The sequence below is a fragment of the Bombus pascuorum genome, chromosome 2, assembly GCF_905332965.1.
Source record: "Bombus pascuorum chromosome 2, iyBomPasc1.1, whole genome shotgun sequence".
Classification (NCBI taxonomy): domain Eukaryota; kingdom Metazoa; phylum Arthropoda; class Insecta; order Hymenoptera; family Apidae; genus Bombus; species Bombus pascuorum.
The window spans coordinates 199,141-215,010 of NC_083489.1; the positions used below are offsets into that span (position 1 = coordinate 199,141).

Genomic DNA, 15,870 nt, shown 5'->3' on the forward strand with positions numbered 1-15,870 from the left:
CAATAACGCGTCAGAGATAAAATTGAGAAACATTGGAAACTGTGAAAGAAACGGCCGAAAATGCAAAATTAAATTCTATAAAATATAAGCGAACGAATCGAGGTGGAAGAAGTTCCGCTGTTCCGTATAAAGCTTGCTTTTTCGCCTTTGATTGTCGCACTACGAACGATAAATTCACCATCGATTATCGGGAGGCGAACGATTTTCATGATGCCGGTTAATACGCGAGCGAGGTCGGGAAGAGCGGCTGAAAAATGGGAAAAATTCGACGAAACAAGCGCGTCCAATTAATCCGGAAAAAGTACAACATATTCATTGCGCACAACATCGAAGGGGAAAATTCGAGCGAAGCCGCGATAAGAGCCCTGTTGAACGCGCGGCGCGTTCCCATCGACGATGGGAAAGTGTAAAAAAAGGAAAGTAAAAGAAGAAAGGACGGTAACACGCGGAGAACAAAGCGGTGTACGTACACGAACACGTGCGTTTTGTATATCGACGCGATGGGAAAACGAGACGAGGTTCGGGGAACATCGTAAACCTAATTCCACTCGGGGCGTGCCAAATAATCTGGACCGCGTCGTAACTCAAACGCGGCGTTCCCGTGGTCGTGAATTACGGCGCGTCCGTGGTCGAGCAGCGACGATTTTTTTCCCGAAAATTTTATTGCTAGCCTGCGCGTGCACCGCGTACGGATGCGCCACGCAAATTATTACGTTTGATATATTGCCGTGAAATTCTTCATCGAAACTTTCTCCCTTTTCGCTGGTTTGGCAAACCGATAAACGCGATTTGACGCCAACGGCGGTCCCTTTCGTATCTCGCGTACGCGTGCGAGAGAAAACCGGAAGAATATTTCCATTTGCGACTCGGAGTTGGCGAAGATCGTCCTTCGACTCGACAACTTGGAACGTCGAGACAGAGACGGGAGGCGAGTTTCGATCGTTGAGCGCTCATCCGACTTTCGCTAGTGCAAACGTTGACGCGAGTACGGCAACACGATTAACCTCAAGGTGAAAAAATACTCGAGTGAACTCGATTTCCTTCCTACAACCGAGAACAACATCATCGTGGTAGTCTGGAGGAGTCTGTAGACTCGGCTCGCTTTCAGCTACCACTGATCCACAGTATCGCTTCCTATTGTCGCAACTAACGAAGTTTCCGTCTCGACGATCCTTTTGCGAATCACCCGGATACCCTGTAAAACGCCGTTAACACTGATTCAAAATTTTGTGTGCGTGTGTGTGTGTGCGCGCGGGCGAGACGCGGGGCGTTTCTCGCGAGAGCGACGCGACGTATCGAACGAAAAATTCGAAGGGTGGTGGAATTCGGGCCGTGGCGAGCTTGGAAAGATGTGCGGATTCGAGTTCGCGTTTCGGGGAGGAGAAACTCTTAACGACCACGGCCGAGGTTCGGTCCTGACCTCGCCAGACCGTAAAGCAAACGTCGTTCGTCCGTGAATCGGCGGATGATCGACAAGAGGCAGAAAGGAGGGCAGCAGCAGTTGCGTTTACGATCGTCCGAATGGACGATCGACTGAACGGAGCTACGCATCCTTTCGCTGCACGTCCGACGATCCGCCATCCGCTGATGGTAATTCGTAAACCTAGCGCTGGATTAGGCTAGATAGATGGCCCTCGAAGGACGATCGATTCGTTTAGTACCTAGATTCTAGATGAACCGACCTTGCCGCTTGATCGCTGCGACGTCAGCCTGCTTCGCGATACACGACCGACCTTGCGCAGATTCTTTGAACAAATTCGGAGGAAAATGTGCACGTCTCCTTCCTGGACGAAGACGAGGAGTCACGGTGAAAATTACAAGTGTTTTCCAGTCGGTTATACGTGTCGATTGGTCGAGTATCGCGAAGCAACGCGTACGATCGAACTCTTAAAAGTCGGCTACACAACGATAACGAATACAGGGTGAGAAGACGGAGCGAGCGGTTGCCTGGTCATGCGTGTTAGGCTCTACGACGCCTTTCAAAAAATATCTACTTTCCGCGCGTGTCCAGCGCGTGTTCTGACCAACCCTCGTTTCCGCCTATTCGTATCCACGTCTGTATATTTGTATTATATATAATATGTGGACATTTGCGTACGTATGTGTCCGTTGGTTTTCGCGTTTTCCAGAGTTGGTGTACAAATTTATACATATATGTATATATATATATATATGTATATTTAACGTGTCTGTACATGGGGCCAGGTGAGGCCCATACCGGCTCTCTCGTAATCTCGCACAGTTCACCAGTCTTAAACACCGAGTTAACGTTATTATCACTACGGTAGAATTGCTAGAACTTTTCGTCGGAACTTTCCAGACGGGATAGAGCGTTCGTTTCTTGCGAAACCGACGAGCAGTAGACTCTAATAACGATACAATTGGTTAGCCTAAAGAGGAAGTGACCAGGGGATGGAACGGTGGATGAAGGGGATGAAGGATGCGTATGAGCTTGAGCAGATATCGAACGAGTCTTCTCGAGGGACTCGTAAACGAGGAGAGTATTCTCGTTTCTTCTCCGTCGTATCCTTTTTTCGCTTCGAAAGCACGCTTCTCTCTCGCACTTTGCGCTCGTCTTACCGCTTACAGTTGCCGTTGCAAACGAGTTGCTATTCCACGCATTTGCATCTCTTACTTTTAAACGTACCGTGTACGATGAAAGACGTACATTTTAACGAGGCAAAAGAGTTTGTGTTTGTTAACGGAAGAATATTCTTAAGCTTTAAGGTCGGTAGTACACCATTCGGTATTTTACTCTCCGCTACACGCTCCTTTGTAATTTCTTTCGTTTCTTACACTTTGACACACACACGTCCCACTCGTCCCCTATGTACATACACACACAATTTCTCTCAACCATTTCATCGAGAATTCCTGCGCTATCAAACGCATAACTTTGACAAAGTTGACCATCGTTGCCAACCAGCGAGCAAAGTTACCGTTCGTTTCAGCAACGTTTTCAATTTCCGGCTGTAGTCGGGGTGACAGATCGCAATAATACGAGCGTGAAGGGCGAACGTTCTTCGATTCGTGGACAGATCAGCTTCGATCGGACTGCGCGATCGGATCAGCCGGTTTTCAAAATTCCGACTGCGCTCGCGGCCCTACGTTTGCGTTCGTCGGCTTCCGTAAGCTCTTGGAAAATTCGATTCCTCCGATCGGTGCACCGCTCGCGTAACCCTCGTTCCGGGAAATTCCATTGCCGAGCGAGGCTGGCGAGAATGGTCGAGGAGATCTGCGTTCCGGAACCATGCGAAAATTCCCTGCACCAGTCACCGTCGAACTTGCATCCACGTCGATCGTCCCACAGCGCCGAAAAATCGCTCGCTCGCTCGCTCTTCTATTTCGCGGATTTTGCTCCACTAACCGACCTCGTATAATTTCAACGCAAAATTTCGTGAATTTCTCTATACTCTCTTCTCCGACAAACAACTCGAATTTTCCGCCAAAAGTTCTATACCGAAAACGGCTTTTACGATGCTTTTCACCTGGAAAAAGCTGGTAAAAAAATCCGCTACCGCGTTCGAACGTTGCCCCCACCGTCACTTTGCGCTGTAGACAATTTGATTAGCAACGCTTGCTGTTCCTCGAACACGGAGACCTGCTACTAACAAGAAATTATTATCCGCAGACACGTGATTCGGCACGCCTGAGAAGCCTCGCACCTGATTAATCCATTACGTTTCCGTTGCTCCGGCTCCTTTTGTTCCTGCTCAACCGGCATTTTGGCCGCACGACGTCTGATATCTATTCTCCCAGACAAGGAAGACGACGACGACGACGACGACGACGACGACGACGAAGCTCTCTGTCGAGTTTCTTGTTCTGCCAATCGTGTCCGTGTCTTGTTTCCCTCGGATTAATTTGTCCGAACGTACGTCTCGACAGTTTCCTCGGTTCGTGTGTGCGACAGATCTCCGCTATGCCCCCCCGGGAACCGAGATAATCGGATTGGAAACGACCCGGCGGGCCTTCTCATCTATGCGCTAGCCGTCTTCGTATCGTCGATGCCGAATTCTCTTAGACGTCCATCGCGTCGCCAACGTATCCCTCGTCGGGACTCTCCGGATGATGAGGCGGCTGAAGATCGTCCGCCCTGGCGGCGGCTGCCGCGGCAGCTTCCCGGGCAGTTTTGCTTAATAGCGATCTCGGCGACAGCGGCGTCGTCTCGCCTCTGTAGGCGGCTGGGGGAGAGGGGATGAACGGTACCTCGGGAAACACGGCGACCGGCGACACCGGGGATACAGGAAGCTGCTGCTGAATGGGTTGCTCGACCGGTTGAATCGGCTGCGATTGTTGAGCGGGGTAAGGGTATCCCTCGGCGGTGTACCTGGTGTCGGTTCGAGGCAGCACGGGATCGTAACCTGGCGATCTGGCGAGGAACTCGGCCTCCCTCGAGTACCTGGCTGGTGGCGCGACCGCCGAACCTTCCACGGGCATCCTCTGCCTGAGACGCGGTAGCGTGCTCGCGGCGCTGAAAGGGATCTTCGGTAGGCCAAAGTTGAGCGGGTATCCGTCTTGATCGAGATAGCTCAGCTGTGGGATATTCGCTGGCCGTAGATCGGGTTGCAGCGGGTATCCGGAATCGTATTCCAGGATCTGTCTGTCACCGGGCTGATGGCGATACAACTGACCGTATCCGACGTCCGTCGTCTCTGGCACCTCGTTTATCAGATCTGGTTCCGTCAGATACTTGGAAACTGGGCTGCAGTACGGTTCCTCCAGGTTTCTGTGCTCTCTGCGTTCGAGAGTCGCGGCTCGGTTCAACTCTCGTTCGGTGTACGACACTATCTGCTGGTGCTCGAGCCCGATCAAGCTGCCGTTGCCCTTTCTGCACGGCAAGCTGGTGGCGGTATCCTTGGTGATGGGCATAACAGACTTGTTCTGCGACACCAGAGCTTTCGAGTTCCTCTTGCGGTCGCGACGACGTTTCCGCACGCAAAACACTATGCTACCGATCAGAGAGCCCAGGGCAAACAGAGCGCCCAGCAGAGCACCCGCAGCTATGGCCACCACGTATCCCGATTTCGAGCGATCGTTTGGCGGTTCCACGGTTATTTTCTCCTGGAACAGCACTCGCAAAGACAAATTCGCCTCCGCGGACCCCGCTCCGTTCTCCGCTATGCACGTGTACGTGCCCTCGTTCAAAGTCTCCACGGAGTAGAGTAGCAGAGTGCTGCTCGTGTTGATCCCGCCGCGCTGCCTGTAGACGTACCTGCAACGAATCGTCAAACTCGAATCAACAAGTCGTGTTGCTTTTCTTATACATTTGATACATAGATCTTTGCTGTAGAGATATAAATAAAGATAGATAGATAGACGGATAGATATATATATATATATATATATATATATATATATATATATATATAGAGAGAGAGAGAGAGAGAGAGAGAGAGAGAGAGAGTGCGGAAAACGCAAGTTGGCAGAAAGGGTGTAATGGCGAAAATGCAAGTTAACCTTTCGCCGCGATTAAATTTCGTTTGCAAACATGCAGCCCGTGTAATTTGAAATTAGAATGCTGTTCCCGCTAACGATAGCTCTGTTCGCCTTTCGTCGGAATTATGGCGGTTAAAATGCCGTAGAAATTTCATGGAATCGCGTCATACGCGCTCGATTAAAAACGAGCTTGTTTAAAAAGCGTGCTTTTGAAAGCGCGTCGCGACACACCGTTTGCGATGAAAACTGTATGGCGACCGCTATACGCCGGCTTCGCGCGGTTTGGCCGCGTTCGCCACCCTCCTTTTTCACTCTTCTGGCCGCCGTGCGCAATTTGAATTATTAACGAGGCGCAAGTATCGTTAACGGCGGGGTGAAAAGCACTCGTGCTTCGTGTCACCGGACAGGCATAACAGCCCTGGAAAAATTCACGCGGGAAAACCATTGAAATTCTACGGAGACGTCGTTAAAAATTCGTGGTGCGAGGACGACCCCGGCGTCGCCGCGCCGTTAATTAGAATACTTTCGTGATTAACGACCGTGACGAGCGTCTTTTCGAAGAGCTGGAATTCGACGTCGAATCGCGACGCTGTTCGCAACGTAATTTCCACGGACAATTTGCCGGTGCAATAACAAGCTGCGAGAAACACGCGCTGGGTTGGCGAGAAATTTTCAACGGAAGAAATACTCGAACGTTATCGAAGATTTATTTAGATTGCGAACGATCGCGACCGAACGCCGCTTCGTTCGCGATGCTTCTTCGTTGGGTCGCGTCGCGTCCATGAGAATCAACAGCTGGTATTGCTTTTGCACGAGAAACTTCGACGTTGCTTGCGGTTCGACGATACCGGCAACGAATATTTCGAAGGTTTGGCGGTTCGGTGAGTCGATTGGCAATTTATTTAGCCAACTTTGAGATCGAAATTCGGAAGGAGGCTGCACTTACCGGGGGAAGGTGGTAGCCGAGGAAGCGGAGAGCGTGTCGTTCTCGTTCTGGAGTTCGCAGAGTTCGCCGTTGAACCACCAGGTGAGCTTGGCAGCCGGGACGGCGTAAACGTCGCACTTGAGCGTTACGTTGTCTCCCTCGTAGGCCTCTACTCGGTTCCGGAGCTCGATCCGTGGCAGGCAAGCGAGTTCGTTGACGGTCTTGATCTGTTTGCCGCGGAGTTTGGCAGGAGCGTCGCAGACGGGGTCGGATTCCTGAGGGGCGGCCGGCGCCGATTCCTTGAGCCAAGCTTGCGTGGCCTGCAGACGGCAATCGCAGACCCAGGGATTGTTGTGCAGCGTGAGTCCTCGGAGGCTGCCGCCTAGGGGCAGCGTGCGTTCGGGCACGCGAGTCAACCGATTGCCGTCGAGTCGCAGCCACTCGAGCAGGTGAAGGCCGTCGAACGCCGTCTGCTCGATGTTCTCCAGCCGGCAGTGGCTCAATTCCAGGTTGGTCAGATGCGGCAGATTCTGGAACGCTCCTGCACGGATCTCTCGTATAGGATTGCCGTTGAGCAGTAGCTTCATCAGATTCGAGTAGGAGGGGAAAGTTTCGCTAGGTATCTCCTCGATCAGATTCTCCGAGAGATCCAACTCCACCAGCCCCACCAGACCGACGAACGCTCTGGCTGCTATACGGCTGATGTGCGATCTACTCAGGTACAGCCGTTGCAGATTGATCAAGCCGAGCGCGTGAAAGCATTCCGGCGGCAGACTGACCAGATGATTGTTCGACAGATCCAACACCTGGGTCTCCTCCCTTGCTCCTTGGGGAAGTCCCTTGAGGTCTCGATTCGCGCACTCCACCCACTCTTTCCCGCTCTTCCACTTGCACGTACACATGTTCGGGCAACCCTCCACCACCGGCCACGTCCACGATAACAACATCATCGTCCCGAGAAGCGCCCACCAATCTCGCACACTCCAGCACATTGTGTTTCGTTCCTCGAGATCTCCAGCGACCCGCTCTCTCTCTTTCTTTCTCTATCTCTATCTCATCTTCTACTCGATCTCGTTTCACGCTTTTGCCTCTACTTTGGCCTTCAGCCGGTGCTTCGTCTCGCTGAAAACATCGTCAGCAATCCCCTCGTCTTCCAAGATGGTTGGTCCGGTTTGCAAACTCGTCGGGCCGACGCGGTCGATCTCCTGAAACAACAACGATCATCGATCGACGATTAGTCAAAGCCGATTCCCGACCGTTCCACTGCATAAAAAAAAAAAAAAAAAAAAAGAAGAAAATAACGAAGAAATTTGGCGTTAACGAGCAAACAACTTCTACAAGCAAACAACAAGTTCTACAACTTCTAACCGCGTAGGAGACGCTACAACTCCGGAGACGCTATTTCTTTATCTGCCTTACCATTACCTGCCGGTAACAACCCGATCGACGATATTTTCGTATCTAGGTAACTAATGGTGCTTCGTTTTAGACAGCCGGCTCGCAGTGTGCACATGCTCTCCGTAAATGAGCGCTCGTATTCCACCCGCCTGCATATACATGCTCTTTAAAACGACGAGGTTAGCGCGTTCATCATCGTACAAAAATTTATGAGCTTACAACGAACGCGCGAAAAATAGGTCAGAAGGTTCCATCGAGGCTTTATATTTTTCAAACGAGCTCGTTCTATTTGCTACTTTGCCAGTTCCGGGTTCGTGATGTCTAACGAAAAGAAAAAAAAAAAAAAAAAAAAAAGAAAGAAACGAGAGGGAGAAAAAAAGGGAGAGAAAAATCGAAGAAGCAGTAAAAGGGAAAGAAAGAAAGAGAGAAAGAAAGAAAGGAAGGAAGGAAGAAAGATAAAGTAAAACAAGGAACGGTTTTCGTCGCTCGACGATTAATTAATAATAACGACGTGAAAGCATCGACCTCGCACAACGAGGCGTGTAATTGGTTGGAAATTCAGCGTTCGTGGCACCCATGAAACAGACACCGTTGACGTTTCCATGGATCGGCGTAGATACTGTTCTCTAATTGACGTAGTACGTATTAATAATTAATCGTCCGAACCTGCGGTACGTTTTGTACGAGGCATCGGAGCGCGTACCGATCGACGCGTCACGCCGCGTCGACGCAAAGCGAGTAAGCAGGCGATAGTGTGTACTTGAAAATTAGGCCGTGATAGTGGCGTTCTTAATTGCGAGACACGGGATCCGGGATCGCTTCTCCGAAGGACACACCGTGTCTCGATCGTAAACCCGGGGGCTCGTAAAGTTGACGCGGAACCTTTCCTATAATCGATTCATCTCGCCGAAACGATCGTCGTTTCCACGACTGACGCTCTCCGCGGCGGCGAACCTATCCCGTTCCCTCCTAAATGTTTGATTAGCCATCGACGAACGATCTACGGATTTGTCGCGATGAAAATTCAACGACATAGCGTTATTATCGCGAGGAACGAGATAGTTGTTAGTTAGAATTAACCGTTCTAGGCTACCATCGGAAACGGGTAGAGCATTTTGTCGATGGATCAGATCGAGTAACGAGAATTCGATCTTCTGGCTGAGAGAAAGCTCGCAACCTCGATGAAAGCGGAGTACGCGAAGCTGGCCGTCCGTATCTTTCGCTCGTAAAAGTGCGATCAGGAATTGGCGAGGAGGATCGAGTTGTGCCGGCGAGAGAGCCGGGCGTATTTTATGGAAAAATCTGGCCCGCGTTAGGCTGCGCGAAACTTGGAAAATGTCGGCGAGACGGGTGCGAGGACGGGAGAAGGGATTCAACGAGAGTAGGAAAGTGTGTAGTCGGAGGACTTTGAAAGTGGGAGTCGAGAGGCGATGGGGAAACCGAGAAGGAGCAAGAAAGAGCAGAGTGTATCGCGTTGCGAGGAAACTCGTCGCATAAACGAGAAGTTAATCCCTTCAGGAAGTGTTTTTCCAGCTTTGATATGCTCGCGTCTCCGTGTCGTTTGGTATTCCGAACGGACGAGTCCTCTTCTCGAGTGGATATCGCGGAGGAAACTGCGGGTTTCGCGAAAGCCGGAGTTTCGCCGTGGTAGACGGAGTAAATGGAAATTGTTCCTCTTCGACGTATTAAATCCACCACCGTGGCAAATCCTCTTTGCCGCGATGTCGAAGTGCTGAAATCGCGGTCCATTAGCGAAATCTCCAAGATCGAGCGGATACAAGCACGGGTCAAGAGCTGTTCGATATCGACGAAGATAGAAGCCTCGTTTAATGAAACATTTGACGAGAGACGCGAGAAAGAGTATCGGAAAAGAAACGGAAGATGAAATCCTCGGTTCGGCCAACGATCGAACAGAAACAGCGAGCAACTGCAACTATCGAATAACCGTGGAAACACGGTCGGAGCTGGGTTCGGAGTGCGCGAAAGAAAGCGTCGGCAAGTCGGCGAGGGAGAAACGGCGAGACGTTTCGTCGGCGAAAAAAGGTGGCGGACGATGCGGACAACCGGTGGAGCGGAGAGAGGGTAGTATAGCGAAGAGGCGTGGGACGAGGGGCGAGAGCGTGTGCATCCCGACGGCGAAGACGTCGACTGGAGAAGAAACACTCCTGGCGGCGCGGGGTGGCGACCGATATCAGGATATCGGAATATCGAGCGGCCGCGACGTGGCGTGGCGGTTAGGCGCGCAAACCCCACGATTTTTCGTGGCTTTATTCCAGCATGCCCCCCCCCCCCCCCCCACCCTCCGTTCAACGAGGTTTTCCAGCGGCTCTGGTGCAAAGGGAGGCCTCGAGGATATTGCCTGCTCGACATTTCCAATCCAATATCTACTATCGCCACTTTTTTTCTCCGCAATTCCGACGATGCTCCTTCTAACGCGTTAACGTTTCCCCTGCCTCTGGCGAACCAACGTCTTTGCTTGATTCCTCGTCGATCGGATCCAGCGGACCACACAGCATTAAGAATATCACGCTTCTTCGATGCCAGCACGGCTGGCATGTTCGTAATCCAAACTGTCGAGCGAAATTTATTACTGCCGTTGTTCGCGGAAACTATCGTAGACGTTCTTCTTCCGCGTCTCTCCTTGGAATTTGTCCGGTTTAATAAGCAGCGGTCCGAGTCGACTTTTGTATCTTGGAACAGCGTATCGTACGCGAAGGGAATACGCGGATGGTAGAGGAAGAAGGTTATCCGTACGCAGCACGTTCCTACTTCGGACGGGGCTGATCGAAATGCGCGTCGAGGGAAAGCTTCCATTGCCAAGACTTCTATCTCCGTGGGTTCGTTTGGGTCGAATAAACAAACGGGGACGCTCGACAGACACCTGGTAGAATTCGTAAAGACGAAGAGGAGTCGCACAGGCCTACCACTAATGAAATTCGAACCTAAATACCTCTGACGTCGAAACGCTTGAAATACCGTGGCAATTCCACTCGTATTTCCTGATTTTGTCGAATTCCCTCTCTTACCGGATAGGCGAAACCAACGTGTCTATCGGCTGCGGAATGGCCTGCGTTTATTGCCGGTAATAATAAAATCGTAGGAACGAGGCCCCGATAAAACGAGAGCCGCGATAGCTTTGATCGTTCTTTATCGGTTCGTGACGTAAAACCTGTAGACGAAAGAAAAAGAAAGGTAAACGAAGCTAGGGCGAACAACGTTCGAGGAATTTCCCGGTCTGAACTTGAAACAGAGAGAAGAACTGAAGGAAACGAGGCGCGCGAAACATTGCACAGGGATGATAAATTGCTCGTTCGGCGATAATCCGGTCACCGAATATCATCGAAAACCATCCGGTTCGACTGAAATTTCATGGACTTTTTACCGACGTTTTCGTTAAACGACTTCTTCTACTGTTCGAACGGCGGCCAGAATATTTTCACCGGTTCGCCGAGATATCCATCGGTTAAACGACCGCTGTTAAAAACGCGCAAGAAATTGCCAGATACTAGGTATAAAACGCGCTGTGTCACGGCTGTTTCTTCCTCCGTTCTAGTCGAACCAGCCCTGACACCCTAGCCATTCGTGCGAAAATGAAAGAGGAGACGAAAAATGGGAATTCGATGTATTCTCGATAGCATTTCCGATAAACTGGATGCCGCGCCGCGTCTTCGAGAATCCAACTTCGAGTTTCTTGCCTGCCGCGAAGAAGGTAATGGTCTCTATCGCGACACCGATTCAACGACGAGCGTTCGTCGAGACGAAGAAAAACGCCAGTGGGGAAATATTCGCAGGCTTGCCGAGATACGGGCATCGCTCGAAGATGGAAAATGCTAGTGGAACGAGAGAAACGGTGACTCTACGTTCGAATTAAATATCATGCGAATAGAATTGTTTACGAACGTTTATAACGTTCGTATTCGTGGCTAGAGAAACAACGTATCGTATCGTATCGTATCGTATCGTATCGTATCGTATCATATTGGATCGGATCGGATCGGATCCTATCGAAAGTTTCTTTCGTTTTAGAGGGAAACGACAGATGCGTAACGTTTCTTGTCGCGATAGAATCGCGCGTCTATTATTTCCTCGTAAAAGAAGAGAAAGTTTCGGGACGACCCGATACTTTGATCGTGCCAGTCGAGCCGTCGAACGAGAATAAAGCGAATCGGGAAAAAAGGTAGACACGGGCAGCGTTCCTCGGAGAACGAGACAACGAGTAAGAATACAAACGAATTTAATTAACATCGACCCGTGATTGGCCACATTAAGCGTCGCTGGACAAAGGAGAAGCAATGACAAAAGAGTCGACGAGATATTCGTTAAAGTTGCTTGCATCCGATCGAAGCTGTTGTTCGTGGCTCTTCTACCGAGAAAAAGGCCATCAAAGTCTTCGTCCTCGACTTACAATACCCTAGACGAACAAGAGGACAACCTACGGGTCTCTCATCGATCCGACCGAGTGGACCAAATCCACCCTTATCTCTCCCACTGCGCCGCTAGAGGTTCCCAAACTTTCGGATATTCGTCTCTCTTTTTCGTTCCGATTTCCAAATATCTGCCGCGATCGTTGCTCGTGCAACGGCATTCGACTCGTTCCGGGTGGAACGAAATTAACAGGATATCGGATAGTCTGCGATTAGGTTATCGCCGATTTCGATGAACGAGTGTTTCATTCTTAAACGTAGGAAGCGTATGTATTGGCTCGCGTTCCGATCTCGAACGACCAGACGATTCATCAAGTTTGAGAACCTCTTGCTTTTAACCCTCGTTCCCTCGCTCGCCCTTGGAATCTTCCACCTTTTCAATCTTCTCCTCGACCGTTCCTCTTCGGTTTACTCGGATTCTTTTCGTCCGCGGAAACCCAAAAGCGTAAACAACTACGACGGCGCACCGAAATCACTCGGACGCTGACGTCGAAAGACGCGGGTACTAATCCCTACGAGGAAACTGGCTTCCCTCTTGATGGTTGCCCCAGACTCTCTGTTCTCAAGCTTCACGCCCGGATTTCATGCATTTAAAGCACCATTTATCAATTCTCTTACCCAATTACAAGCACGATTATTCCGAATCGCGTCCGTTATAAATCGGAAAGAACGGTACCTCGACACGTGACAGGCTTACGAACCTTCCATGAAAGATGAATCCCGAGCCATTTTCGCGGCGAGTCGTAAACCTAGGCTTTTCGCAGTAAAACAGGTTTACCCAGCGTGACCGATTTTTTCTGTCGGTGAAGAATCGGCGAAGAATCGGCGCGATCGTTCCGGTTCGCGTTTCAAAAATTTCTGCTCGCGCGATTCGATTCCATAAAACTGGAAGAACGGAGATAACGGCGGATCAACCCTGGAATCGGGGAAACGATCGATCTACGGAATTCGGCAATTTTACGCTCCGTTCGAGCAAATTGTATTTAAAAAAGACAAACGCAAACGCGCGTCTCGTTTCTTCTCCTCCTCGGCCTGTCAAACATGGAACAACGTCGGTGACGATTTCAAAGAATCGTGTCGTACGAGAGGAGACAAAAAAAAAAAAAAAAGAAAGAAAAAAAAGAGAAAAGAAAGAAGGGAATTTCCTTTCGATCCGATACCTGCTATCCTTTCCAAGATGGTTTGTACTTTGATTTTTAATTCATCTTCCCTTCACCTTACTACCTCGCGCCTTTCTTGCCGTACAAAATCCGTTTTCGCGATAACTTTTCGAATACTTTCGCATGGCTCGAGATTCGTTCGCTGACGTTATCGTTACGTTTGACGAATCCTTGGCACGCTACGCATCGTCTCGATTCTTTCGGACGTTGTTACGTGGCGATGCTTTCGTGTCTCTGCTCGTTCCATTATAGGTATCCCTCGCGAAATGAAAGATATAGATTTCCGTTTATAAGATGGTTCAATTGGCGAAATCGAAGGTGATCGGAGGCTAATAAGGTATGAAACCCGTTTCGTCCTGGCTTTTCCACCCTCTATTACGTATTTTCAATTTCGCGACTAATAGAAAAATTGGGAAACGAGTTGACTAGTAAGTAAAAAGTAAGATACAAGTATTCCATGAGCGTCACGCGGATTCCGACCGAAGATTGAAAAGCCAAGATTATCGAAAAGGCGATCAAGGCTGTGAAAATCCGTTTCGCAGTACGGGATACTCGCGATCGATTTTGCGGAATCGATTCGCGTTCAAACAATAAGCGTGCAAGTACGGTCGATGTACGGTCAAGTTGGAGAGGGAAGCTCGCGTTCGCCGGCAAGACGAGAGTTCCTCGCTACGTTTCCCGCATAATTATCCCGTAATTCAGGTCGCCGGTGAATCCCACGGAGTCTAACCTAGTTACCGATGCGATGCAACTTCCGTATCGGACGTTATCGTCCTTTCGTTTTCCTCGTGCGAGCCTGCTTTCGGTGTCGCGGTATGATTCGTTTCGAAAGCACGCGATAATTTATAACTGCCACGCGACGAGCCCGTCTTTGAAATGCTCTTGCGACAGAATTATTCACGGATAGGTGCACGAGCGCAACGATGCCAACGAACGCTTAAAAATACTGACGATAATCGATACCGAGACGGCAACGCGTGCTAGCAACGCTAGCGAACAAAGGAGAACGATATTTCGAATTACTCTTAACACTTTGACGATCGGAGACGCGAATTCGCGTCCTACGTGTATCACGCGGTATGCTATAAAAACCTTTCCCACCGTTGAATAAAACAGCGAACAGAAGGAAAAGAAAAAGCAACGGATGCTATAAACAAACGGTTCTCGTATAAAATACGGTTCTCGCCGTCAAAGTATTAAATTGGAGGGCATGTTCGCGCCCAGAGTTTCGTCCGATTCTACGGAAAGTCTTTTTAAAGATATTCTTGTCGCGGTGATCGAGAAGCTCGGAAATCTTGCCCACGTTGTTCCATCTTACCGGCGCGGCCGGCACCGACGGTCAAACTTTTGGCAAAGTTTTCGAAATGCGAGTGGGTTGTCCGTAGTCCACGTCCCTCTGGAGAGGAAAATTGATCAACGGTGACTCGATTCTATTCTTTTACCGAGCGTCCCTCGAACGATAATAACAATAATAATAAGAAGAAGAAGAGCGTCTGGTTGCGGATCGGCGAAGCGAATGGACGGTGCCACGGAGATCGCGGCCCGTGTCGCAAATAACTCTTCATCGTTTAGCGCAAAGTCAATTTCACGGTTCGAAAAGGAAACTTCAATTATAGCGCGTTCTATTGTAGAACGAACGCTAATCCCGGCCGATTCGTTCGAACGGAGAAAACGCGATGATGATTTCGCCGGATAAGACAAATAGGGGAAAAGTATGTGCGCGAATCGAAGGACGACGACGAGCAATAGCGGGATACCGGATCGCGATCTGACGTTGCGCGATCTTTTAACATAACCCGCTCCGTCGAAGCGTAAAATTAGCGAATGCCGGGATCGATCGACACCCGTTCCCGCACCACGAACGGTTCGTCCTGTGCGACCGCGAGAAGACTCTGGAAACCTGCAGGGGTGACTCGATGAAGCATTACCCTATTACGATCGTTGTTCGACGTTCCTCCGAACCGAATTGCCAAGCAGCCCGCCGTCCGTTCTTCCGCCGATGGAACGCTTTGTTCGTCTCGTTAGGCGAACAGCTTCCTAGAAAATGTTCGCTCACCGACGTGACAATACTGTTTTTCGCGTTGCCGACGTTCGTAACGCCGAGCGATTATCATCACGACCGATCGTACCGTCGATGTTTGACCGTATATTTTGCAGATTTTGAACAGATTTAGCCGAACATCGTCACGAGCAACGAGACGTAACCGTGCTTTCGTGTTTGCGAGGAATTTTCGGGGAGAAGCGAGAGGAGAAAGAGCGGCAGGCAAATCGGCGTCTCGTTCTCTCGAAAATCTCGGATCGAGATTCCGTGGAAACGTGTTACAGCGTTTGCGAACGGTCGGTGAAATCCTCGAAGCCGTCGATCGCTCCGTCGTCCGTAATTTTATTACGTCTATGTGGTCCGAAGCGCCGCGCCGTACGGAGTTTCTCTAGTCGTCTCTAACGTTCTGTGGCGCGCAGTCTAGCAGGATTAATTCGCGCTCCGTTCCATGCTCGTATAAACCAAGGTGACCGGTAATATCCG

The 15,870-nt window shown here is 50.1% G+C and overlaps 1 protein-coding gene across 5 annotated transcripts in view; it reads right to left on the reverse strand.

The window, feature by feature from the left end:
* Positions 1–658: 658 nt before the first annotated feature.
* The window catches only part of LOC132916184 (leucine-rich repeat-containing protein 24-like), a 143,330-nt gene continuing 128,118 nt past the window's right edge, over positions 659–15,870 (reverse strand). For all 5 annotated transcript variants that reach the window (XM_060975962.1, XM_060975961.1, XM_060975960.1 and 2 more), the window contains 2 exons: positions 6,386–7,569; positions 659–5,215 (listed from right to left, as the gene is read on the reverse strand). In XM_060975962.1, coding sequence (XP_060831945.1) covers positions 4,021–5,215; positions 6,386–7,356 — 2,166 coding nt within the window. In that variant the 5' untranslated portion in view covers positions 7,357–7,569 and the 3' untranslated portion in view covers positions 659–4,020. The remainder of the gene's footprint in view (positions 5,216–6,385; positions 7,570–15,870) is intronic.